Below are 23,789 nucleotides of genomic sequence, written 5' to 3' on the forward strand. Positions count from 1 at the left end.
ATTCCTCAGCACCACATAAGCAGAAGAAAAAAAAAGAAACTAGATTCTTCATACTTCTTCCAATAGCCCTCAAAGAACAGATGCCTAAAGTCACACTCTCCACTCTTCTCCTCTCCCTCTCCCTTCTCTCCCTCTCCCTCTCCTTCTCTCTGTCTCTCTCTGTCTCTGCCTCTCTCTCTGTGTGTGTCTGTCTCTCTGTCTCTTTCTGTTTAGTGTGAAACAATTCTCAATCTTCCATGGAGTGGGGTGGGGGCTCTGGGGATGCAGACATCTTGGAACCCATTTTGGGGGCTGAGGTGACCACAGATGGCTGAGGCATCAGGGTCAGAAAGGAATATGTGTTCGTATTCAAAGCACCTCAAACAGCTACCAGTCTTCCTGCAGGCCGTCCTGTTACATGCAGTCTGCCCCATTTGCTTTCCTTCCATTCCCCATGGGGGTCACAGGACAAGTGTTTAAAAGCACATTCATTAAAAGGCCAGCAGCAAAGGTGGCAGAGAGTCAGTCATCCATAGAACTCTTAGCCCAGGGAAGGCTTCAGGAGACCTGGACCCCCTGGAATACAGTGGGACTACTGAGCCATGGAAAGGCACAGTGGGAAATCCCTCCACCACTTAGGGCGAGAGAAGCTGCCTGCTGGGTGGATGCTAATCCTGGCCCTATTTCACACCTTCAGTCAACTCTGAAACTACTGTCACTCTCAGTACCCCAGAAACAGCTGCTCCTGAGGGAAATCTGCTCCTCCACCATTGTTACTCATTCAGGAGGTAAAACAGCCCTACATGTGCAGACCCTCCTGCCCACAACATCTAAAACACACTCCATGCTGCTTGTCTAGAAACAGCTAGTATCCACCTAAAAGAGTTTGACTGCGTGCAACAGAATACTACACAGAAATCAAGATAATGCAGTCAGGAGGGCACTGGTGACTCATGCCTGTAAATCCTAGCTATAGCAAAGTCTGTGAGACTCTTATCTCCAATTTTCCACTTGAAAACCGGAAGTGGCACCGTGGTTCAAAGTGGTAGAGGGCAATCCTTGAGCACAAAGAGACTCAGGGACAGCACCCAGGCCCTGAGTTCAAGCCCCAGTTCTTTTGAGTATAAAGCTAGAGATTGCTAAGAGCATTGCTCAGGTGGTATAGCATTTGTCCAGCATGTTTGAGATCCTGGGTCCAATCCTTAATACTACAAAACAAAAAAAAAAGTTAAGGTGAGGCTAAGGGTCTATGATATTAATTCAAGAAACACTAATTTGGGAGGGAGATGGTGGATGTGAGTTTGATGAGGGTACATATGGACGGACAGAAATGTCACAATGAAACACTCATACACACATACACACACACACACACACACACACACTAATATATGCTAATAATTTTCTTTAAAAGGATCAGGGTTCAAAGTGAGCAAGCCTGGGGTAGAGTCTGCAAGACTCCTTCTCCAACTAACCAAAAAAATGATAGACTGGAGGTATGTATGGCTCAAGTGGTTAGAACATCAGCTATGAGCAAAAAAGCTGAGCAAGAACTCAAGGTCCTGAGTTCAAGCCCTGGCACCAGCACAAAAGAAGACGAAAAGTCTAAAAAGGAAAAAGAAACATCTAATCAGAGCAGAGTAACTCAAGTCTGTAATCCTAGCTACTCAAGAGGTGAAAATCAATAAGATCAGTTCAAGACCAACTAGGGGAAAAAAGCTCTAAAGACCTCATCTCAACCAATAAAGAGTGCCTGTCATCTCAGCTATGCATGAAGCATAAATAGGATGATTATGGTCCTGCCTGGACATAAGTGACTCTATTTTTAAAATATCAAAAGCAGAAAGAGCTGGAGCAGGCTGGGAAGGTGGCTCGGTGGTAGAGTGCTTTAGCTTGCATGCATGAGGCCCTGGGTTCAATTCCTCAGCACCACATAAGCAGAAAAAGCCAGAAGTGGCACTGTGGCTCAAGTGGTAGAGCGCTAGCCTTGAGCTGAAGAGCTGAGGGACAGCGCCCAGGCCCAGAGTTCAGGCCCATGACTGACAAAAAAAGAGCTGGAGGTATGGCTCAAAATGGTAGAGCACTACAAGAGGCAAAAAAACCACTGGAAAAAAATGTAAAACATTAAGAATGATTGTAAAGGGAAATGAGGCAACCAGAATCCTGCAGAAAGCACCAGATATGGGTAATATAGGTGGTGGCATAACCTGTAGAACAATGGGTCTGATTGATCCTTAGCCCAAAAAGAAAAAAAAAGGATAGGCTGGGAATGTGGTTTAGCGGTAGAGTGTTTGCCTACCATCTGTGAAGCCTGGGGTTTGATTCCTCCCTACCACATAAGCATAAAAGGCTGGAAGTAGTGCTGTGGCTCAAGTGGTGGCATGCTAGCCCTGAGCAAAAAGAAGCTCAGGGACAGTGCCCAGGCCCTGAGTTCAAAACCCAGGACTAGCAAAAAAGAAATTTTAAAGGAAAGCAAAAGCCCCTTAAATAGGGTTTACACCAGGCACTGGTAGTAGTTTACACACATAATCCTAACTACTCAGAAGGCTGAGATCTGAGGATTCTGAATCAAAGCCAGACCAGGCAGACAAAACTATGAGATTCTTATCTCCAATTAACCAAAAAGTGGGACATGGAGGTGTGGTTCAAGTGGCAGAGCACCAGCATGAGCAGAAAAAAAAAAAAATAAGGGACAGCTTAAAACCCTGAGTTCAAGTGCTAGTACATGAAGAAAAATAAATAAATAATAGGTGTTTGCTATTTATGGACACTGAAAGTCTGGCTAACTCAACAGTGTCATCTCTACAACCCCATGAGATACCAAATCACTGATCCCTTTCCCAGGTGAGGGCACAGAGGCTCAGAAGGGTGGATTGCCCCGAGGGCAAATGACAAGCAAGAACCTCCCCCAAAGGATTGGAATCCAGACAATCCAGTCCCCGCGCCGCCGCCGCCCCGCCCCCCCCAGCCGACTCTCCCCATTCATCTCCCTCTGAGGGCTGCTCCAACTCCTTTCGAAAACTTGCAAGAGAGTAAATGCTGAGAAGTCACAAATGACAAGAAATCTCACACCTGGCAAGCAACAACAGGGTTTCCTGGGTTGAACAGCCTGCCAAGTATTTAAGTACCCAAATTTCAAATACTCATTGATTCAGGTGAATAGATTAGGAAAAAACAAAAACAAAAAAACAAAACAGTATCATAACTAAATTCCAAAGTTCAATGAAAAATCAGCACAAACTTATACAGACATTTCAGAATCTTACCCCCTACTACAAACAAGTCTTCAAGCACCCCATCTGCCAGGTGTAGAAAAGGGCCTTCCGTTATTTTTCTTTCTTTTTGTCAGTCGTGGGGCTTGAACTCAGGGCCTGGGTGCTGTCCCTGAGCTTTTTCACTCAAAGCTAGCACTCTACCACTCTGAGCCACAGCACCTTTTTTTTTTTTATTGGTAGTTAATTGGAGAGAAGAGTCTCATTGACTTTCCTGACCAGTCTGGCTTTGAACTCTGATCCTCAGATCTCAGCCTCCTGAGTAGCTAGGATTACAGGCGTGAGCCATCAGCACCCAGATGGCTCTCTCTGTCCCTCCCTGCCTTCTTTCCTTCTGTTAAGGAATGAAGTGTTTCTATGTTGCCCCAACTAGCCCCAAATTTCTGGGCTCAAAAGATCCTCCTGTCTTAGCTTCAGCCACCCAGTATCTGGGATTACAGGCAGCTACACAGTTGAGAGTATGTTTTTTTTTTGGGGGGGGTGGGGGAGGGCGGGGAAACTGAGGCCCGCCTGCTGCTTCTTTATTACTGAGCTACACCAGCAGCTCAAGGATTCCTTTTTAAATAGATGGACTTGAGAGTGGGCAGCTTGTCCAGGGAGTATAATACAGACTATTTCCTTCAGAAGCTTCGTCATGACTGCAAGTCTGGAAACAGGAGTGGTGATGACATTGGCCATTTCTCCAAAACCCTTTAGTGAGATGCTAGAAGACAGAGGGCCATGTGTGGGGCACGATCGTGAGTAAGGCTTTGCACCTGTACTACCTGTTACTCTTGAAGACTGATATCACTGTTGATTCAGCCTTTGAAACAGAACCGCCTCCGCAGAGGAGGTGACTCAGAGCCCCAGCGTGCCAGACAAATACCCTGCCCAGGTATTTGTCCACTGCTAATTCCAGGGGGTGACGTTAGGGTTTTTTGGTGTTTATTTTTTTCCTCCCTGATAGGAAAGTCACAACTTTTTCCCACAAAGGAGCGGTCGGTGCTCTGGCTCCTTCGGCAACCAGTCCCAGGCAAGTGTGCCCAGGAATGGTGGAGGGAGGGAGGAAGCCCGGGGTCTGGGGAACCAAGCCATCACCGGGGTAGCCCTACCCCCAAGAAAAACCCTCTGCCCAAGAGGTCCGGTGGACCATCTCAACCTCTGCCAGGAGAAGCGTGGGAAACCAAGCTAGCGCCATATTCCTCTTGGGCGACAGGCCAAGAGGCGGGCTGGCTTGGAAAGAGCATTTGAGCCTGGTTTGAAGCTGATACCCTGGTAGCAATTAGCCCTGAGGATTATTTCTTTAACAAATGCTGCTAATACAGACCTGAAGAACGGGGGCGGGCCGGTCCCGGGAGACCTGGGGAGCCTTTGCTTCTTCAGGTCTTTACTCAAATGTCATTCTTTTTAGTGATCACTCCCTCCACTTCTCTCTACCTCAAAACACATTTTTAAAGGTACTCATTATCTTACTTACACAGCTGTAACCCCAGTTTGTCAACAAATAACACAATACATATAATAATATAATAAATAATAATTAAAAACAAGAAACACTTCCCATTATGCTTTTTGTACAGTGGTTGTCACTTCATGGGGTTATCCTGAGGCTTAAAGGAGATAGAATAAAGGAAGTACTCAGTGAACAGGGAGTAATGCTGGGCACAGGGGAGCATACCTATAATCCCAGCTACTCAGGAAGCACACGCAGGAGGATCTCAAGTTTAAGACCTGCCCAGGCAAAGACAGTGGCTAGACCCTGCTTCAAAAACAAGACTAAGAACCAAAGAACTAGAGGCTTGGCTCAAGTGAAAGAGTACCTGGCTAGAAAATATGAGGCCTAGGGCTGGGAAGGTGGCTCAGTGGTAGAGCGCTTGCCTTGCATGCTTGAGGCCCTGGGTTCGATTCCTCAGCACCACATAAGCAAAAAGAAAAAAGCTTGAAGTGGCTCTGTGGCTCAAGTGGTAGAGTGCTAGCCTTGAGCTGAAGAGTTGAGGGACAGCGCCCAGGCCCAGAGGTCAGGTCCTGCAACCGGACCCCCCAAAAAAAAGAAAGAAAGAAAGAAAGAAAGAAAATATGAGGCCTAGCTAGGGGCTAGGGGCTCATGCTTGTAAGCTTAGCTTCTCAGGAGGCTGAGCTCTGAGGATCACTAGTCAAAGCCTGCCTGAGCAGGAAAGTCTGTGAGATTTTCCTGGACCAGCAAAAAGAGATGGGGTGGGGGTGGGGGGTCAGGAAGGAAAGAAAAAGAAAAAGATGTCAGAATTGAAGGTGTGGTTCCAGTGGTAGAGTACCAGCCGTAAGTGGAAAAAGCCAAGAAAGAGCACAAGGTCCTGCATTTAATGCAGAAGATAAACAAATAATATGAGGCCTGTGAGTAACCAAAAGTTAAAATTAAAAAAAAAAAACCCACAAAACTGCATTAAGTACAACTTAATACCTTGCTATTCATCAGCAGAATAGGTAAGACTTGAACTCAGGGCGTGGGCACTGTCCCTGAGCTGCTTTTGCTCAAGGTTACCACTCTACCACTTGAGCCACAACACCATTTCCAGCTTTTTCTGTTTATGTGGCACTGAGGAATTGAACCTAGGGCTCCATGCATGCTAGGCAAGCACTCTACCACTGAGCCACATTCCCATTCTCAAGACTTTTTTTTAATCTGGCACCTGTAACCAAACCCAGGGTCTTATATTTGCTAAGCAAGTCTGCCTCCACTGAACTACATACTCCAGTCCTAAGTGTGTATGTGTGCTGATACTGGGGCTTGAAGTCAAGGCCTGGATGCTGTCCCTTAGCTTTAATGCTCTAGGCTGAAGTTCTACCACTTAAGCCACAGCTCCACTTCTGACTCTTTATTAGTTAGCTGGAGATAAGCATCTCATGGACTTTCCTGCATTGGTTGGCTTTGAACTGAGATCCCTAGCTTGTCTCCTGAGTAGCTAGGATTATAGGAATGAGCCACTGGCACCTGACCCAAGATACTCTCTTTTAAATAAGTATATCTAGTGATACTCACTAGACACTATGTTGAAAAGGAACTATACAACTTGTGCGCAAGGATGGGAGGGAAAAACTGGGAGACAGTGAAGGAAGGGGTGACACTGTCCAAAAAGAAATGTACTCTTAGACGGGTGCTGGTGGCTCATGCCTGTAATCCTAACTACTCAGGAGGCTGAGATCTGAGATTCAAGGTTCAAAGCCAGCCCGGGCAGGAAAGTCCATGAGACTCTTATCTCCAATAAAGCACTAGAAAACCAGAAGTGATGCTATGGCTCAAGCGGTAGAGTGCTCACCTTGAGCTGAAGAGCGCAGGGACAGCGCCCAAGCCCAGAGTTCAAGCCCCACGACCGACCAAAAAAAAGAAAAAAAGAAAGAAATGTACCCTTAGCTGGGGGCTGGTGGTTCATGCCTGTAAATCTAAACACTCATGAATCTGAGATCTGAGGATCCTGGTTCAAAGTGAGCATGGGAAAGTCCATGAGACTCTTATCTCCAACGAACGACCAGAAAATTAGAAGTGGTACTGTGGCTCAAAGTGGTAGACACTAGAACACTAGCCTTGAGCGCAAAAGCTCAGGGACAATGCCCCACAACTGAGTTCAAACCCTCCAACCGATGGGGGTGGGAGGGAGCGAGAAAAAAAGAAATGTACTCTCTACTTGACTTATGAAATGGTAACCACTCTGTACACCACTTTTATAATAGCAATTAAAGCTGGGAGAAAGTGAGGGAAGGGGTAAGCTTATCCAAAAAGAAATGTACTCTTGGGCTGGGAATCTGGCTTAGCAGTAGAATGCTTGATTAACATGCATGAAGCCCTGAATTTGATTCCTTAGTACCACATAAACAGAAAAGGCTGGAAGTGGCTCTGTGGCTCAAGTGATAAGAGTGTTAGCTTTGAGCAAAAGCAGCTCAGGGACAGTGCCCAGGCCCTGAGTTCAAGCCCCAGGACTGGCAAAAAAAAAAAAAAATTTATTCTTTACCTCACATGTAACTATGTATAACCCTTCTGTACATCATCTTTATAATAAAGCAAATTTTTTAAAAGCAATGTCTTCACACAAAAAATAACAAAAATTTTCTATTTTAATAAATTGATTATAAAAAATTTTAATTAAAAAACAAGAAATGTATTTAGGATGCAATATAGGCCAAATAAAATCTTACCAAATTAAAGGAAAAAATAGTAAGTATACATAAAATATTGCATGGGACAAACATATTAAAAATATAGCCATTGTTTATCTGATCTTCACGTCATTGGGTATCTGGATTTTTATTTGCTGAATCTGGCAACCATGCTCATGAGGCAGGCATCTTACTGAAGGCCAGGAGCCATACCTTATCTGAACATCTAGAAGATACTGCCTGACTGTACTCTTAACCGATACTTATTGATTCCATGGGTTTGGGAACATAAGATTTTTACCTTTGCTGCTATCTGATTTAGTTAGCTTTAAACTTTTTGTGCTCAGGTTTTCTATATCACCATGCTTCTTCTAGACGCCTCTGAAGTGCAGAGACCTGCCAGATGGACCAGCAGAAGGACTGCCAGGTTCTAAACAATTGATGGGAAAGGGATGCAGGAGATAGCAGGTGGGAGGTGCTGGCTTATCTGCAGTCTCCTACACATTCTCGCTCAAGGAAGGTGTTAACAAACCAGAGGAAAGCAAACAGGTGGCCTGGCTGGCTGACTCAGGTGTCTGTTGAGATTTTGATCTGGTGCCTCCTTACACGCAGAGGTGTGGGGCAGAAGGAGCTCGCCTGACCTTCACATGCTGGACCACAAGTTGCTTTGTGACAAGACAATTAGGTAAGGTTATCCCAGGAGTGTGCAGCGCTCACAGAAACTGGATGGGGGTGCCATATCAAAGCACCTGTTAGCCAGGAGCCGGTGGCTCACGCCTGAAATCCTAGCTACTCAGGAGGCTGAGATCTGAGGATCCTGGTTTAAAGCCAGCCCAGGCAGGAAAGTGAGACTCTTATCTCCAATAAACCACAGAAAACTGGAAGTGGTGCTGTGGCTCAAGTGGTAGAGCGCTCGCCTTGAGCTGAAGAGCTCAGGGACAGAGTTCAGGCCCCAGGACTGAACAAAAAAAAAAAACAAAAACACCTTTTGGTGCCGGGTGCTGTGAACCAGTGGCTCACACCTGTAATCTAGCTACTCAGGAAGCTGAGATCAGAGGCTTAGGATTCGAACCTAGCCCAGGAAAGGCCATGTGACTCCAATTAATCACCAAAATACCAGAGGTGGAGGTGTGGCTCAAGTGGTAGAATACTAGCTTTGAGCAAAAGAAGCTCAGGCCCTGAAGTAAAGGGTCAAGTGGTAAAGTACCGGTTTACCAATAGTGAAGCCTACTGAGTTCAAACCTAGTACAAAAAAAAAAAAAAAGTAGACCTTTTGTTGAACATGAACTACCCAACTTGTGGGTGGAGATGGAAAGGTAAAACTAGGAGCAAGGGAAGAGGTGACATTAGCCAAAAAGAAATACCCATTACCTGAATTACATAACTGTAACTCCTCTGAATATCAGCTTTATAATAATTTTTGGGGGGTCGTGGGCATAAACTCTGGGCCTGGGCGCTGTCCCTCAGCTCTTCAGCTCAAGGCTAGTGCTCTATCACTTGAGCCACAGCACCACTTCCAGCTTTTTTTTTCTGCTTATGTGGTGCTGAGGAATCAAACTGAGGGCCTCGTGCATACAAGGCAAGCGCTCTACCACTGAGCCACCTTCCCAGCCCTATAATAATTTTTTTTAAGAGCTAAAAAAATAATAATAAAGCCAGGCGCACGCCTGTAATCCTAACTACTCAGGAAACTGAGATCTGAGGATTGTGGTTCAAAGCCAGCCCGGGCAGGAAACCAGAAGTGGAACTGTGGCTCAAGTGCTAGAGCACTTGCCTTAGCTGAACAGCTCAGGAACAGTGCCGAGGCCTAGAGTTCAAGCCCCACGACCACCAACAACAACAAAAAGTCACCAGGCACCAGTGGCTCATGCCAGGAGGCTAAGATGTGAGGATATGTGAGGATCGTGGTTCAAAACCAGCCAAGGCAGAAAAGTCTATGAGATTCTTCAGTTAATCACCAAAAAACTGAAAGTGGTGCTGTGGCTCAAAGTGGCAGAGGGCTAGCCTTGAGTGAACCAAGTTCAGGGATAGCACCCAGGCTGAGTTCAAGCCTCAGGACTGGTAAAAAGAAAAAGTCACTTGGAGTACTAGGAAAAGAGACTGTTGAGACAGGGTGAATAAAGGAGACCAGAAAGCAGCTGCAGCCACATCTTCACCATCTCCTTTGGAAACACATCAGATATACTTGCATGCTTGCGCGCCAAACCACAAAAACAGGTACTCCTCTTAGTCTTGAACTTGCCCAGTTAAAATAAATCTGAAAAGCTATCAGCTATTACAAGCTCTCTTAATTACAAACCTAACTAATTATTATCTAGGACATGGCAAATTACACCACTAGGCTCTATGTCCACTGCTATTTACAATCTTACTTGTGGGGAACAGGTCCAAAAGCTCCAGTGGGCCCCATTGGCTCCTGAGCTCCTGGGGCACAGACACATTCTCCTTTGGGAGCCTCTCCTCCAAGAAGGACTCTTAGGAGTGGGAGTCTGAGGAAGTCCAGGTCAGCTTGATCTATACAATGACAATCTACCTCAAGAAAGAAAGAAAGAAAGAAAGAAAGAAAGAAAGAAAGAAAGAAAGAAAGAAAGAAAGAAAGAAAGAAAGAAAGAAAGAAAGAAAGAAAGAAAGAAAGAAAGAAAGAAAGAAAAGAAAGAAAGAAAGAAAGAAAGAGAGAGAAAGAGAAAGAAGAAAAAGAAAAAAGAAGAGCCAGGTGCCAGTAGATCACACCTGCAACCCTAGACACTCAAAAGGCTCAGATCTAAGGGTCAAGGTTCAAAGACAGTCTGAGCAGAAAAATCTATGAGACTTTTATCTCCAACTAGCCACCAAAAAGCTGGAAGCGGAAGTGTGGCTCAACTAGAGTGCCAGCATTGAACAAACAAAGCTAAGGGGCTGGGAAGGTGGCTCAGTGGTAGAGCGCTTGATTGCATGCCGGAGGCCCTGGGTTTGATTCCTCAGCACCACATAAGCAAAAAGAAAAAAGCCAGAAGTGACGCTGTGGCTCAAGTGGTAGAATGCTAGCCTTGAGCTGAAGAGCTGAGGGTCAGCGCCCAGGCCCAGAGTTCAGGCCCCACGACTGGACCCCCCCCACAAAAAAAAAAACCAAACAAACAAACGAAAAAAAACCAAAGCTAAGGCATAATGTCCAGGTCCTGAGTTCAAGCCTCGGTATAGGCACAAAAAAAAAGGGGGAGGGAAGCTGGGTGCCAGTGGCTCAGGCCTGTAATCCTAGTAACTCAGGAGGCTGAGGATCGGGGTTCAAAGCCAGTCAGGGCAGGAAAGTCTGTGAGACTCTTATCTCCAATAAACCACTCAGAAATTAGGAAGTGGCGTTGTGGGTCAAGCGATAGAGCACTAGCCTTGAGCTGAAGAGTTGAGGGACAGTGCTCAGGCCCAGAGTTCAAGCTCCATGACCAACAAAAAAAGGGGGGAGAGGGGAAGGGAGGGAGAACAGGCCAAAAATAGCTAGATAAATAAGACTGAACTTTAATTTCACAATTAAAATTAGGGAGATGCAAAAGTCAGTTTGGGAGGTAGGTAGGGGTAGGAGACAGGGGTGAAGGAGACCTGCAAAGTCTAGGCACGGTGGAGAGATGGATGAAGGTTTTGTGTCTGCTTTTCTTTGGTGCTGGAATGGAACCTAGGGCACCCTGCATGGTAGACAAGCACTCTACCACCGAACCACACCCCAAGACGAGCTTTGTTATTTCTACAAGGAAACCCTGGAAGGAATACACAACAAATACAGTCAGGTAACAGAAATTACTTGTTACCTGCGCCCTGGGAAAGAGCTGGGTTTTCACCTGGGCTGAACAGAGAGTTTTCACTCTGAGCCATATTTAAACTTTTCTTCACTATCTATGTAGATCCTCCTGCCCCTACCTTCCAAGTGCTGGAATGACGAGCAGCCATCACCGCACCCAGCTTCTGGAGAAGAAATATTTTTGTACTCTTTTATTCAAATTAAACTCTGCCTATTAAGTGAGCAGTGGACCTGACCCTCTCTCTCCTGGTCTAGGAAGGCCCAGATCCAGATCCTTTCTTTGGGGATGAATTATTGGGAATCCATTTCCTTTCCTTGGAGTCCCTTTCCCTCTCAGTATCTATCCAGATGAATTAACCAGCAAAAAGTAGGAAGTAGAGATAGAATGTCAGCCTTGAGATGAAAAGGCTAAGTGAGAGCATGAGGCCGAGTTCAGTCCCCACTACTGGCCAGCACGCACATGCTCACACGCACAACACCAGATGTGCCTTTCACAGTATACAGAAATGATCTGACGAAGGGTCTCTGTTCATAGATTTTTCTGGAATCTACCTGGGGCAGAGGCTGGATCTAAGTCTGGGGTACACAGGCTGCTTCTCCTCCACCCCATCCATTCAACTGTGTGTCCTCAGAACACTCAGAGGGACATGGTCACTTTATTCCTTCTGGTCAAAGGCGCCCTTGGATCCTTGGCTGGCCACCAGAGGCCCACACCTAGCTGGCACCAGATATTTACTCATCAAATACCTGTGACCTAAACCCTGGGGTTTTCCAGGGCAAAGAATGGGTGGCAGGCACTGAGGAAAGAGGCAGGAGGAGAGTTGGAGGTCAGTCTTGCTTCCAGACTGACAGAGAGACCCAGTCTCAAACAAAGGTATAGAAATAGCATAAGGAAAACTCACCAACAGCTACTGAGTAATAGCAGGATTGTGGAGACTGGACCAGGAAAGACAAAGCAATAGATGAGGTGAATCTGACTAAATTATAATACACACATGTACAAATTATTACGGTGAAACCCCTTTGCAAAATTATTCTGTGCTTTAAAATGGAGGGGAAAGGGGGGAGAATCAGTAAACTAGGCCATGTTGGAGGGTGGGGTGGGGGTGAAAGAGGGTGAATATGGCTGAAGTATGAAAATAGAACAGTGAAACCTGTGGAAACTGGTTTAAGGGGGAGGGAGAGAAGAGTTAGGTGTTTCTGTTTTTTGCTTCTGATTTTGTTTTGTAGGTCATGAGGCTTAAACTCAGGCCTGGGCATTGTCCCTGAGCTACTTCGCTCAAGGCTAGCCCATTACCACTTAGAGCCACCAGCCAGGTGCTGGTGGCTCATGCCTGTAATATTAGCTATTCAGGAGGCTGAGATCTGAGAATCGAAGTTTAAAGCCAGCCTAGGCTGGACAGTATGTGAGACTCTTATCTCCAATTAATCCCAGAAAAAGCAGGAAGTGGTGCTGTGGCAAGTGGTAGAGTGCTAGCCTTAAGCAAAAGAAGCTCAGGGACCATATCCAGGCTCAGAGTTTAAGCTCCAGGACCAGAAAAAAAAAAAGTCTCATGGAGTTTCCAGCCCTGGCTGGCTTTAAACTGAGCTTCTCAGATCTCAGCCTCTTGAATAGCTAAGATTACAGGCATGAGCCACCAGCACTTGGCTGAGACAGGAGTTTGATGGGGTATGTTATATGGATAGATGGAAATGTCACAATAAATAACTCCAAAGAACAACTAATGAATGATAATTCCTTAAAAACAAAAAGCTAAGTCCAAAACAGAAAGCCCTCAGAGCTCAGGATTAAGAATTTACAGGATGGCTAGGAACGTGGCTTAGTGGTAGAGTGCTTGCCTAGCACGCATGAAGCCCTGGGTTCCATTCCTCAGAACCACAGAAACAGAAAAAGCCCAAGTATTGCTATGGCTCAAGTGTAGAGTGCTAGCCTTGAGCAAAAAGAAGCTCAGAGACAGTGCCCAGGCCCTGAGTTCAAGTCCCAGGACTGGCAAGAAAAAAAAGAAAAAAGTTAAAGAATTTACAGGAGGGTGAGTATGCACTTGTGAAACCTCCCAGGTGACTCGTTCCTCACCCAGATTGTGAGCCACAGAATTCTGGCAATAGGAAAGCAGAACATCATCCTTGTATATGATGAAACACTTCTCAAAACCAGGCAGCACTGACCAACTAAGCCAATCTAACTTCCCCACCCCAGTCCGCAGCGAACCCACACCAGAGCTGCCCTGTGCATGTATGTGACCTGGTGGCCAGCAAGGAAAAGGCACAGACTCTCCCTTTCCAACAAAGGCACAGGGTGCAGGGCGGTACTGGTTGTGTTAGCTCAGCAGTGTTTGCTTAACACAAGAGCTGTTAGGAGAGTGAGGAAACTGGTTTGGCTGGTTTGCTGAGCAGGGGAAAGCAAATGGGGAACTTTCCAACCAGGAGAGAAAACAGAAGCCTCACACTTACTGAGCACTCTACCACTTGTCACTCCTAGAGTTTCAAATACAGACATTTCCCAGTAATTCTTCCAGGAACTGACACACTGAAAATCCATCCAACATCTTACCGACTGTAGCAAGCATAAGCTGGGAATATATAAGGTAAAAGGAAGCCGGGTGCCAGTGGTTTATGCCTGTAATCCTAGCTACTCAGGAGGCTAAGATCTGAGAATCATGGTTCAAAGCCAGCCCAGGAGGAAAGTCCATGAGACTCTTATCTCTAATTAACCACCTGAAAACCAGAAGTGGCACTGTGTCTTGAGCTGAAGAGCTGAGGGTCAGTGCCCAGGCCCAGAGTTCAAGACCCACAACCGATTTTAAAAAAAAAAAAAAAAGTAAAAGGGAAACTTACCAAAAGAGGGGCAGGGGCTGGGAATGTGGCTTAGTTGTAGAGTGCTTGCCTAGCATGCATGAAGCCCTGGGTTCAATTCCTCAGAACCACATAAACAGAAAAAGCCAGAAGTTCAAGTGGTAGAGTGCTAGCCTGAGCAAAAAGAAGCTTATCAGGGACAGTGCCCAGGCCTTGAGTTCAAGCCCCAGGACTGGCAAAAAAAAAAAAAAAGGAGGAAGAGGAGGAGGAGGAAGAGGAGGAGGAGGAAGGGGAAGGGGAGGAGGAGGAGGAGGAGAAAGACAAGAAAACGACAAGGGGGCAGCTGTTGGGCAATCTGTCATGGGGCTTGAACTGAGGGCCTGAGCTCTTTTGCTCAAGGCTAGTGCTCTACCACTTTGAGCCACAGCACCCCTTCCGGTTTTCTGGTAGTTAACTCTCCAGTTAAGAGTCTCATTGTACTTCCCTCACCTTTCTGGCTTTGAACTTCGATCCTCAGATCTCAGCCTCCTGAGCAGCTAGGATTACAGGCATGAGCCACCAGAGCTCAGCCATCAATTCCTTTCTAATTTATCAAAGATAAACAACAACAACAACACACACACACACACACACACACACACACACACACACACACACACACACACACACACACACACACACACACACACACACACACACACACACACACACACACACACACACACACACCACTTACAAATGGCATTCAGGGTTGAGGTCTCCCTTCTCTGGCCTCCATAAACTAGTTTGCCTAAGGACACAGAGCTTCTCAGAGCCCCTCCAAGCAAGTAAGAACCTTCCAACAAACCAACTCTTCCTGCTCTTTTCCAATTAACCTCCAGGGATGCTGAGACCACAGAACAGAGTGTAAGGACAAAGCAGGAAATATTTATTCACCAGGCTACTCATTTGTTCAAAACAAGATGGGTACTTACTATTGCTCTGTGACTACTAGCCATCATTTAATGATCTTCCCTTTATTTATTTTTTTGAGACAGGGTCTCGTGATGTTGCCCATGCCAGCCTTTAACTTGATCCTCCTACCTCAGATTCCTGAGCGCTGACATTACAGGGGTGAGCCTTACTTAATGATTTTTTTTAATGCTTTCTTTGAATTCACTCAAAGCTCCACTTATATTTAGCCATATCTTTTTGTTGTTGTTGTTGTTGTCAGTAGTGGGGCTTGAACTCTGGGCCTGAGCGCTTTCCCTCAGCTCCTCAGCTCAAGGCTAGCACTCTACCACTTGAGCTACACCACCACTTTGGCCATAGCTTCTTTATTCATTCTTAACCCGAGGATCTACCTAAGCCTACTGTTAATATAAAATAGGCACTCCCTTTGTCAACTTAAATGAATGTGGACCCCCTGTAAGCATGATGCCCACTTTTGGTCCTCAGCTCGACCCAGATCTGAGCTCCTCCCTGCCCTGGTATTCCCACCTCACAGCTGGCCCCTCCCTCTCTCCACCCAGACCCACCTAAACTCCCATCTACCTCACTTCCTAACCCCCCAGACCCAGCTGCTAACCTATAGGGGAGGCTGCCATGTGCTCTCTCTCTCTCCAGGGGAAATACGGTTCCTCTAATAAACCTTGTAATAATCTTTCTCCTGTGCCTGCCTGCCTGCCTCTGCATGGTCCCCTGGCATGGATGCGATGGATCCTTTCATGGATCCTTTCACCCCCAGATGCCCCAAATCTTAGCTAGATGAAGACAACACAAGCCGGGCACTGGTGGCTCACACCTGCAATTCTAGCTGCTCAGGAGGCTGAGATCTAAGGATCGGGGTTTGAATGAAGCCAGCCTCAGGCAGGAAAGTCCATGAGACTCTCAATTCCAATAATCTACTCAAAAAAGCAGGAAGTGGGGCTCTATGGCTCAAGTGGTAAAGTACTAGCCTTGAGCAAAACAGCTCAGGGACAGTGCCCTAGCCCTGAGTTCAAGCCCCAAGACATCCCCACACCCACACAAAAAAAGACAACACCACACCCATTTTACAGATGAGGAAACTGGGCCTCACAGCAGTGAAGTGGTAAGTGCCAAGTCACTTGGCTAGTGGTTACACGTCAAACCTGCATATGCTCACTGAGCTACCCTAAACTATACTGACTTCATTCTCCTTTGGAAAGCCTCAAGCTCTGACAGGAGGGGGAGGGCGGCACAGCAGAGTAGAAACCGTCTGGACTGTGACAGGTGCCTCTCGGGGATTTTAGGGTTTTGGCAGATTCTGGAAGATGTGGGAGGTGATTGCTTAGCGTCTGGCTTATCTGAGGCTGCGCTTGGAAGACAGCGTGTAACAGACACCAAGGTGAGTCTTTTAGAAGAAAAGGTTGGACCAATGAAAGGCCCAGATAGCAAACAGGGATTTTCATAGCCACCTGGCTGCAAGCAGCCGCCGCCTTTCCTTAAATGGCCTTGCAGGGCCTGGGATTGTGTGTGTCCAGCACTGTAGAAGGAAACCCAGGGAGAGGGGTGGGAGTGTAGCCCAGTGTCTCCTTTCCTGAGAAACTATGCATATGACACAGACACCAGTGACTGGGGAGATGGAGTAGAAGTCTGAGGGTACAGAGTGGGGACTGATGGTGTAAGGTGATCCCAGGGCAGGTTTCCCTGTTGGACTTTGTCAACTTCAGCTGAATTAAGGGGCCTGTGTGCCATTCACACCAGCTTTCAACACAGCCTTTAAGAAGGGAGGCAGGGTGCGGGGAAAGGGCTTAATCCACACCTGTGAGCCAGCTCAATCCATCAAGCAGTCAAAAGACTGAGCCAAAAATCTGGGTCCTGTGTGTCTGAAATCAGATTGTAGGAAAAGAAAATTTTTTTTTAAATCCTGTTTTTAGGTTAAGACCTCTAAGTTCCCAAATTGTCTATTAACTTGCATTCTCCAGCCTGTCTGTGCAAAGAAAAATGAAAATGATCAATACCTCTAAAGAATCACTTTATAGTGAAGCTGTTGTTCTGTTGTTGTGACAAGGTCTCCCTAAGTAGCCCAGGCTGACCTAGAACTCATGATCAGGAGACCTCAGCCTCCAAAGTGCTAGATTATAGGTATGAGCCACACACAGCTTGTGCTTTTTTTTTTTTTTAAATAGTCTCTGCTCCAGAAACTAAAGAAAAACCAAGAGAATAAACAAGAAACCAAAACTGCAGTCATTCATTAAGCAAAGGAATCATCCCAGAGTCCTCTTAGTTCAGCCCGAACACTACTTGTGGCCCTTCAGCTACCTGTGCTGTGTTATTGTGTGTGTGTACACGCGTGCGTGCTTGCATGTATGCACTAGGATTTGAACTTGAGGCCTGGGAGGCAGGTTCCTCATTTTCAAACTCTCAGGCAGCAAGTTTTCCATGGAAGCCTACAGCTAAACCTGGTACCAATGTCACCTTCCTCCTTGTCACATTTCCCCTGACCATCCAAAGAGTGCGGCCACCTTCCTAAAATCTAGCCTAGTTAAATCTCAAAGCCAATTCCTGATATCAAATGTGTGATTTTGGCTGAAGAACACATCTTTCCTAGAGTGTTTTCATTCAATAGGCCCAATGAGAGCCCACAGGGCAGAAAGACCAAGAAAAGTTCAATGTCAAGAAATTTGTTGGGGGGGAGGGAGGGCCTGGGAAGGTGGCTCAGTGGTAGAGCGCTTGCCTTGCATGCTTGAGGCCCTGGGTTTGATTCCTCAGCACCACATAAGCAAAAAGAAAAAAGCCGGAAGTGGCGCTGTGGCTCAAGTGGTAGAGCACTAGCTTTGAGCTGAAGAGCTGAGGGACAGCGCCCAGGCCCAGAGTTCAGGCCCCACTACTGGACCAAAATAAAAGAAAGAAATTTGTTGGAGCGAGCTATAGACTTAACAGAACTACAACTAGCCACATAGACACCCAGACTTGTGGGATGCCCTGTGGAGGCTGCTTCCCTAGCCCAAGCCACTAGCTTCAGGCCATGCCTCCACCAGGAACTGCTCCATTTCCACCACCTGCTCAGAGGCCCCTTCCATCAACACCTGGGTCCTCTATTTCACAATGGACACTAATTTCCCAAACTCCCTCTTTTTTCTTTCTTCCTTCCTTCTTTCTTTCCTCCTTCCCTCCCCCCCCTTTAGATAATTAAAAGGAAAGAGGAAGTAAATGACTAATTGCCGATCCTTTGGCAAATTAGAAAATCACTTTATGTCTCTCGGAATCCATCCTCCGGAGGATTTGTAAAGATGGACTCAGGTAAAATATGACTTACCCCAGCTTACCCCAGATGTGGGGGGGGGGAAGGGGGAAGCAAAGTGAATACTAGTTGTTATTCATAATAAAATATTATGTGAATATTCATCAGCCACAAAAGCTTAGATGGGCAAAGTAAAAGCCAAAGCAGCAGACAGAGGAGCACCTGGTAGCATGCTTGACACCCTGGCTGGTTCTGATCCCTACAGCACCACCCAGGACAAAACAAAACACAGGCTAACCCCACCTTGGATACTACCAAATGTCCTGGCACCTGGAAGACAAAGTACCCATCACTTACACTGAGACACTTCCAACATACCCTCACACACACACTCCCCTTTCTAGCCCTACCCTACTCCTTCACCTGGGCCAACATGGCCTCTTTCTACAGACTACTTGTCACTACCCACTGATGCCCTTCAAAATAGCCCAGACCACCCTACCTGGCTCTGTACCTTTCCCCTCACTTGCCTGTGTCCCACAGCCTGGTCTCCTAAGGGGACCCTAGGCCAACCTACCAGCACATAGGATTAGAAGGGCTGGGCTGGAATGTCCCAGTGTCCATGTCTCAGCTTACTCCTGGGCCAGCCAATATAAAGCAGAGTAGAGAGAGAAACTGGCTGAGAAATCACTGACCATTCCAGTGTTGGGCAGACAGGATAACACTGCCTTTCAGATCCCACAGGGCACAGCCTAGTCTCAGAGTTAATCAGTCAAGCTTCAACATCAGTAAATCACAATCCCCAATGCTGGAACAACTTCCCATGTTCAAAACAAAATTTTATCCAACACCAAGATGTGGCCACACAGATTTCTCATATGGCCAAAGGCTAGAAGAAGAAATAGATCAGGAAGTTCCCAGGGGTGTGTGTGTAAATGTAAGGGTTTTTGTTGTTGTTGTTGTTGTTGTTTTTATGTTGGTAGTGGGGCCTGAACTCTGGGCCTGGGCGCTGTCCCTCAGCTCTTCAGCTCAAGGCTTGAGCTCTACCACTTGAGCCACAGCGCCACTTCCGGTTTTTTTCTTTTTGCTTATGTGGTGCTGAGGAATCGAACCCAGGGCCTCATGCATGCAAGGCAAGCGCTCTACCACTGAGCCACCTTCCCAGCCCCTCTCTTTTTTTTTTTTTTTTTTTTAAAGTACCTTTCATTGTTCTGATACTTATCCCAGCATCAGAAATAAAGATTTTGATACAAAAGTAAGCACCTGGGAATGAATGCATCCAGACAAGATACTAGTCCCTTCCCTAGCTCCTGGTACTTCCCAACAGTGAAGTAGAACAAAGAAAACTCTAGATTATCACTGTGATAAGGCCTGAAATACATTGAGTGTTTGTATGCATTTTCAACCTGAGTCAGAGCTTTTCTGCTTAAAAAAAAAAAAAAAAACTTGTCATTATTCTTTGGTGAAATAGTACCTATATCAAAATGTTTCCATCTCTATGACTAAAAGCCACAGTCCTGGTAACCAAGAGCAGGTGTCTCGGCGAACACCCCACCCCCATCCCCAGAGTACACAAAGGGGCCCCAGCAGCCTGATCCGCCCAGTTACATGACCCTGGGACAAGTGGACTCCTGCTTTGAGTTTCTCCCACCATCGATGAAACACAGGACGCTCCCGTCCCACGGTTCCACCCAACAGGTTTTGCAATAATCTACGCGGCCAGGATCCTACCAGGGGTAGGGATGACCTGGCAGTGTTCTCACCCACCTTTGCCCCTTTACAGCTCAGCTGTCCAGACAGGGCGATCTCAACCACACCCGCCAAAGTTTAGACACCCTCCCCCCCCCAGCAACAAATCTGTGTAAATTCCAAGGAGCCGTCGTTGGATTCAGCGAGAGGCGAGCGCACTCCAATCCAACCCAAGCGTCCGGGTGCCCAACTTCCAGGCCCCTTCCCCTACCCCACCTCACCCCGCCCGCAGACACCGGCGCCCCGCCCTCACCTCTGCCCAGGACGTGGCCTCTCTCCAGATGCCAGCGGGGAACCAGGAACGTGTAGCTCTCGGCACCAAAGCCAGGGTAGCAGGGCCCGGGCTCCTGGCAGAGACTCGCAGAGACCTAGCGGGGGAGAGGGGGAAAGGTACAGAGCCAGGTGACTTGCGGGGATGGGGGGGGGGTTCCCTCCTACCCACACCGAAACCAACAGGGCCGCGCCTCCCTCGCCCCGGGCGTCGGGACTATGGGAATCCGCTCCGCCCGCCCCCCATCCCGGGGCAGACAGCGACGTCAGCCGCTCCCATCCCGAAACCTGCCCCCACCTCCCCCAGGAACTCCCACCGAGGGGGCCGCGGGCCCGCCGCCCACGACCCAGCCCACTCTTTCCTCGCGGCCTCCACACTTTCCTCCAAACAAGATCGCTTTCAATCCCACTTCCCCGTCCCGTTCCCCGAACGCCTTCCGCCCTCTTTCTTAGCCCAGGGCGCCCTTAGTCCTGCGAGCACAGCAGGTGCCTTAATTCCACGCACCCCCTCCCCACGCGGCAGGTGCCTTGACTTCCCCAACCTCTACGATCGGCCCCCCAACTCCCGCCCCCCCTTTACTTGAATCGGGGCTTCCCTTCTTCACACGCCGAGCCCGGTCCTGCTCCACGCGCCCCTGTCCGCCCCCAAGCCCATGCCGCAGCACCCGGGGTCCCCCTCTTCCCACCCCCCGGCCGGCCCCGGCCTGCACCGCGACGCCGCCCTCCCCACACCTGGGCGCCGGCGGGGGGCGGGGGGGGAGAAGCCGCGCTCGCGCGGACCCCGCGCAGCCTCCCGATCTCCCGAGTCAAAACTTTCTTGGAAGAAGAGAAACGGGGATAGCCGGAAAGAGGAAGGGAAACCGGGCGAGGGGCACCGAGCGTGGGGTCGGAAAGTGTTCCTCCAAGGCAGGGAACCCGACGTACCTGCAGCAGCAGAAGCAGGAGCGCAAAGAGGCGGCGGCACGGAGCGCCCATGGCGGGCAGGCGGGCGGGCGGGCGGGCGGTGCCGAGCGCCGGCGGAGGTCCGGTGAGGTCCGGTGAGGTTCGGACCGGCTGGAGCCTGGCCGGGGCTTCCGTGTGCTCACAGGTGCTCTGCGGCTCCCGACGCCAGTAAGCTTCTAGGCAGGGCAGCGGCGCCCAGGTGTGCCTCGAAAGCCACGCCCTCGGGGCCGCTGATTGGCTGAGGGTGCACCTGCGGGCCACAGCCAATGATTGGCGCAAGCCGCGGGAGAGAGGCGGGCTCCGGGACAGGCTCCACCCACCCCAGCCTGGGCAGGGACTTCACTGGTCCGCTCTGGGTAGGATGGAGGGTTATTGACCCCCGCGCCCCGCCCCCGCCTTCCCGGGCTATGGCTCCACCATGTTCGAATCCCGACCCTGCGAATGAGTCACGAAGACCTGAGTTCAAAATGTATCTTTTTTTTTTTTTTTCCTGGCACTACTGGTGTTTAAACACTAACCTTTGTGCTTGCTAAGCAGGCACACGTCCACCGAGCCACGCCTCCAGCTCAATATCTGCTCTTTATAACTGCCATTCCCCACGGGTTTGTGAGTCAGAAAATCATTCACTGACTCAGAACCATATCTCCAAGCCTCGGTTTCTCCACCTCAAATAGTGATCACAGATGTCTCATTGTTGTGAGGAGCCCATACAATCAGAGGTCTGAAAGCTGGACAAATGTGAGGCACCAGCTGGACACCCTCAGTTCATTCCTATAATCCTAGCTTCTCAGGAGGCTAAGATCTGAGGATCTCAGTTCAAAGTTCTCCCTGGCAGGAAAGTCTATGAGACTCTTACCTCCAGTTAACCAGCAAAAGCCAGAAGGAGAGCTGAGGCTGGGAATGTGTCTTAGTGGTACAGTGCGTGCCTTTGCATGCATGAGGCCCTGGGATTGATTCCTCAGTACTACATAAACAGAAAAAGCCAGAAGTGGCACTGTGGCTCAAGTGGTAGAGTGCTAGCCTTGAGTAAAAGAAACTCAGGGATAGTGCCCAGGCCCTTAGTTCAAGCCCTAGGATGGAAGGGATGGGGGAGGGGGGAGAGAAAGAAAAGAAAAAGAAAGAAACCAGTGTGTGTGTGTGTGTGTGTGTGTGTGTGTGTGTTAGGGTGGTCTTGAACTCAGAACCTGGACACTGTCCCTTAGCTTTTTAGCTCAAGGCTAGCAATCTACTGCTTGAGCTTCCTTTTCGGGCCTTTTGATGGTTAACTGAGATGTTTCATGGATTTTTCATGCCCTGGTTGGCTTCATACCAGGATCCTTAGTTCTCAGCCTTCTGAATGCCTAGGATTACAGGTGTGAGCCACAGGTGCTCAACTGGAAGAGACACATTAGAGGATCTCTTTCTTTTCCTAAATTTGGTCCAATTACTTGTAGATAAAGTTTTTTAAATTATTCTTTGGGGGGGTCTGGTCATGGGGCCTGAACTCTGGGCCTGGGCGCTGTCCCTCAGCTCTTCAGCTCAAGGCTAATGCTCTACCACTTGAGCCACAGCTCCACTTCCGCCTTTTCTCTTTTTGCTTATGTGGTGCTGAGGAATCGAACCCAGGGCCTCATGCATGCAAGGGAAGAGCTCTACCACTGAGCCACCTTCCCAGCCCTTGTAGATGAAGTTTTTAATGTCATATAGCAAGTCAATGTCATAGGCAAGACCAGGATCCAAGATCACCTGTCTCCCAGGTTGGAATTTTTTTTTTTTTTTTTTTGTCGGTCGTGGGCTTGAACTCTGGGCTTGGGCGCTGTCCCTCAGCTCTTCAGCTCAAGGCGAGCGCTCTACCACTTGAGCTACAGCGCCACTTCTGGTTTTCTGGTGGTTTATTGGAGATAGGAGTCTCAAGGTCTCTCCTGCCCAGGCTGGATTTGAACCGTGATCCTCAGATCTCAGCCTCCTGAGTAGCTAGGATTACAGGTGTGAGCCACCAGCGCCCGGCTTCAGGTTGGAATTTTTAATGCCACAGCCGCACTATACGTCACTAGCATCTTCTCAAATAAAATATATGATAATAAAAATAAAGTGAGCCGGGCATTGGTGGTTCACACCTGTAATCCTAGCTACTCAGGAGGCTGAGATCTGAGGATGATGGTTCAAAGCCAGGCAGGAAACTCCGTGAGACTCTTATCTCCAATAAACCACTAGAAAACCAGAAGTGGTGCTGTGGCTCAAGTAGCAGAGTACTTGCCTTGAGCTGAAGAGAGCGAAGACAGTGCCCAGGCCCAGAGTTCAAGTTCCATGACCGACAAAAAAAAAAAAAAGTGGCTTAGTGGTAGAGTGCTTGCCCAGAATGCATGAAGACTTGGGTTTGATTCCTTACCACATACACAGAAAAAGCCAGAAGTGGTGCTGTGGTTCAAATGGTAGGGTGATAGCCTTGAGCACAGAGAGGCTCAGGGACCATGTTCAGGCCCTGAGTTCAAGCCCCAGGACTAGTAAAAAACAAAAACAAAAACAAAAAATGAGTGCTGGTGACTCATGCCTGTAATTATAGCTACTCAGGAGGCTGAGATCTGAGGATTGTGGTTCAAAGCCATTGTGTTCAAAGGAACATCTGTGAGACTGTTATCTCAAATAACTACCAGAAACTGGAGTGGTGCTGTGGCTCAAAGTGGTAGAGCTCTAGCCTTGAGCAAAAAACTCAGGGAAGCAACAGTCTTTGAGCTCAAGCCTCAAG

The 23,789-nt window shown here is 48.0% G+C and overlaps 1 protein-coding gene across 1 annotated transcript in view; it reads right to left on the reverse strand.

The window, feature by feature from the left end:
• The window catches only part of LOC138815373 (cadherin-1-like), a 77,040-nt gene extending 55,824 nt beyond the window's left edge, over window positions 1–21,216 (reverse strand). Inside the window, exons 1-2 of the mRNA XM_070004722.1 lie at window positions 21,047–21,216; window positions 20,106–20,220 (exon numbers count right to left, since the gene is read on the reverse strand). Of these exons, the coding sequence (XP_069860823.1) occupies window positions 20,106–20,220; window positions 21,047–21,097 (166 nt within the window). The 5' untranslated portion in view covers window positions 21,098–21,216. The remainder of the gene's footprint in view (window positions 1–20,105; window positions 20,221–21,046) is intronic.
• Window positions 21,217–23,789: the final 2,573 nt, after the last annotated feature.

This window comes from Dipodomys merriami, unplaced genomic scaffold (genome assembly GCF_024711535.1).
Source record: "Dipodomys merriami isolate MVZ:Mamm:240054 unplaced genomic scaffold, mDipMer1.0.p SCAF_64, whole genome shotgun sequence".
NCBI classification, from domain to species: domain Eukaryota; kingdom Metazoa; phylum Chordata; class Mammalia; order Rodentia; family Heteromyidae; genus Dipodomys; species Dipodomys merriami.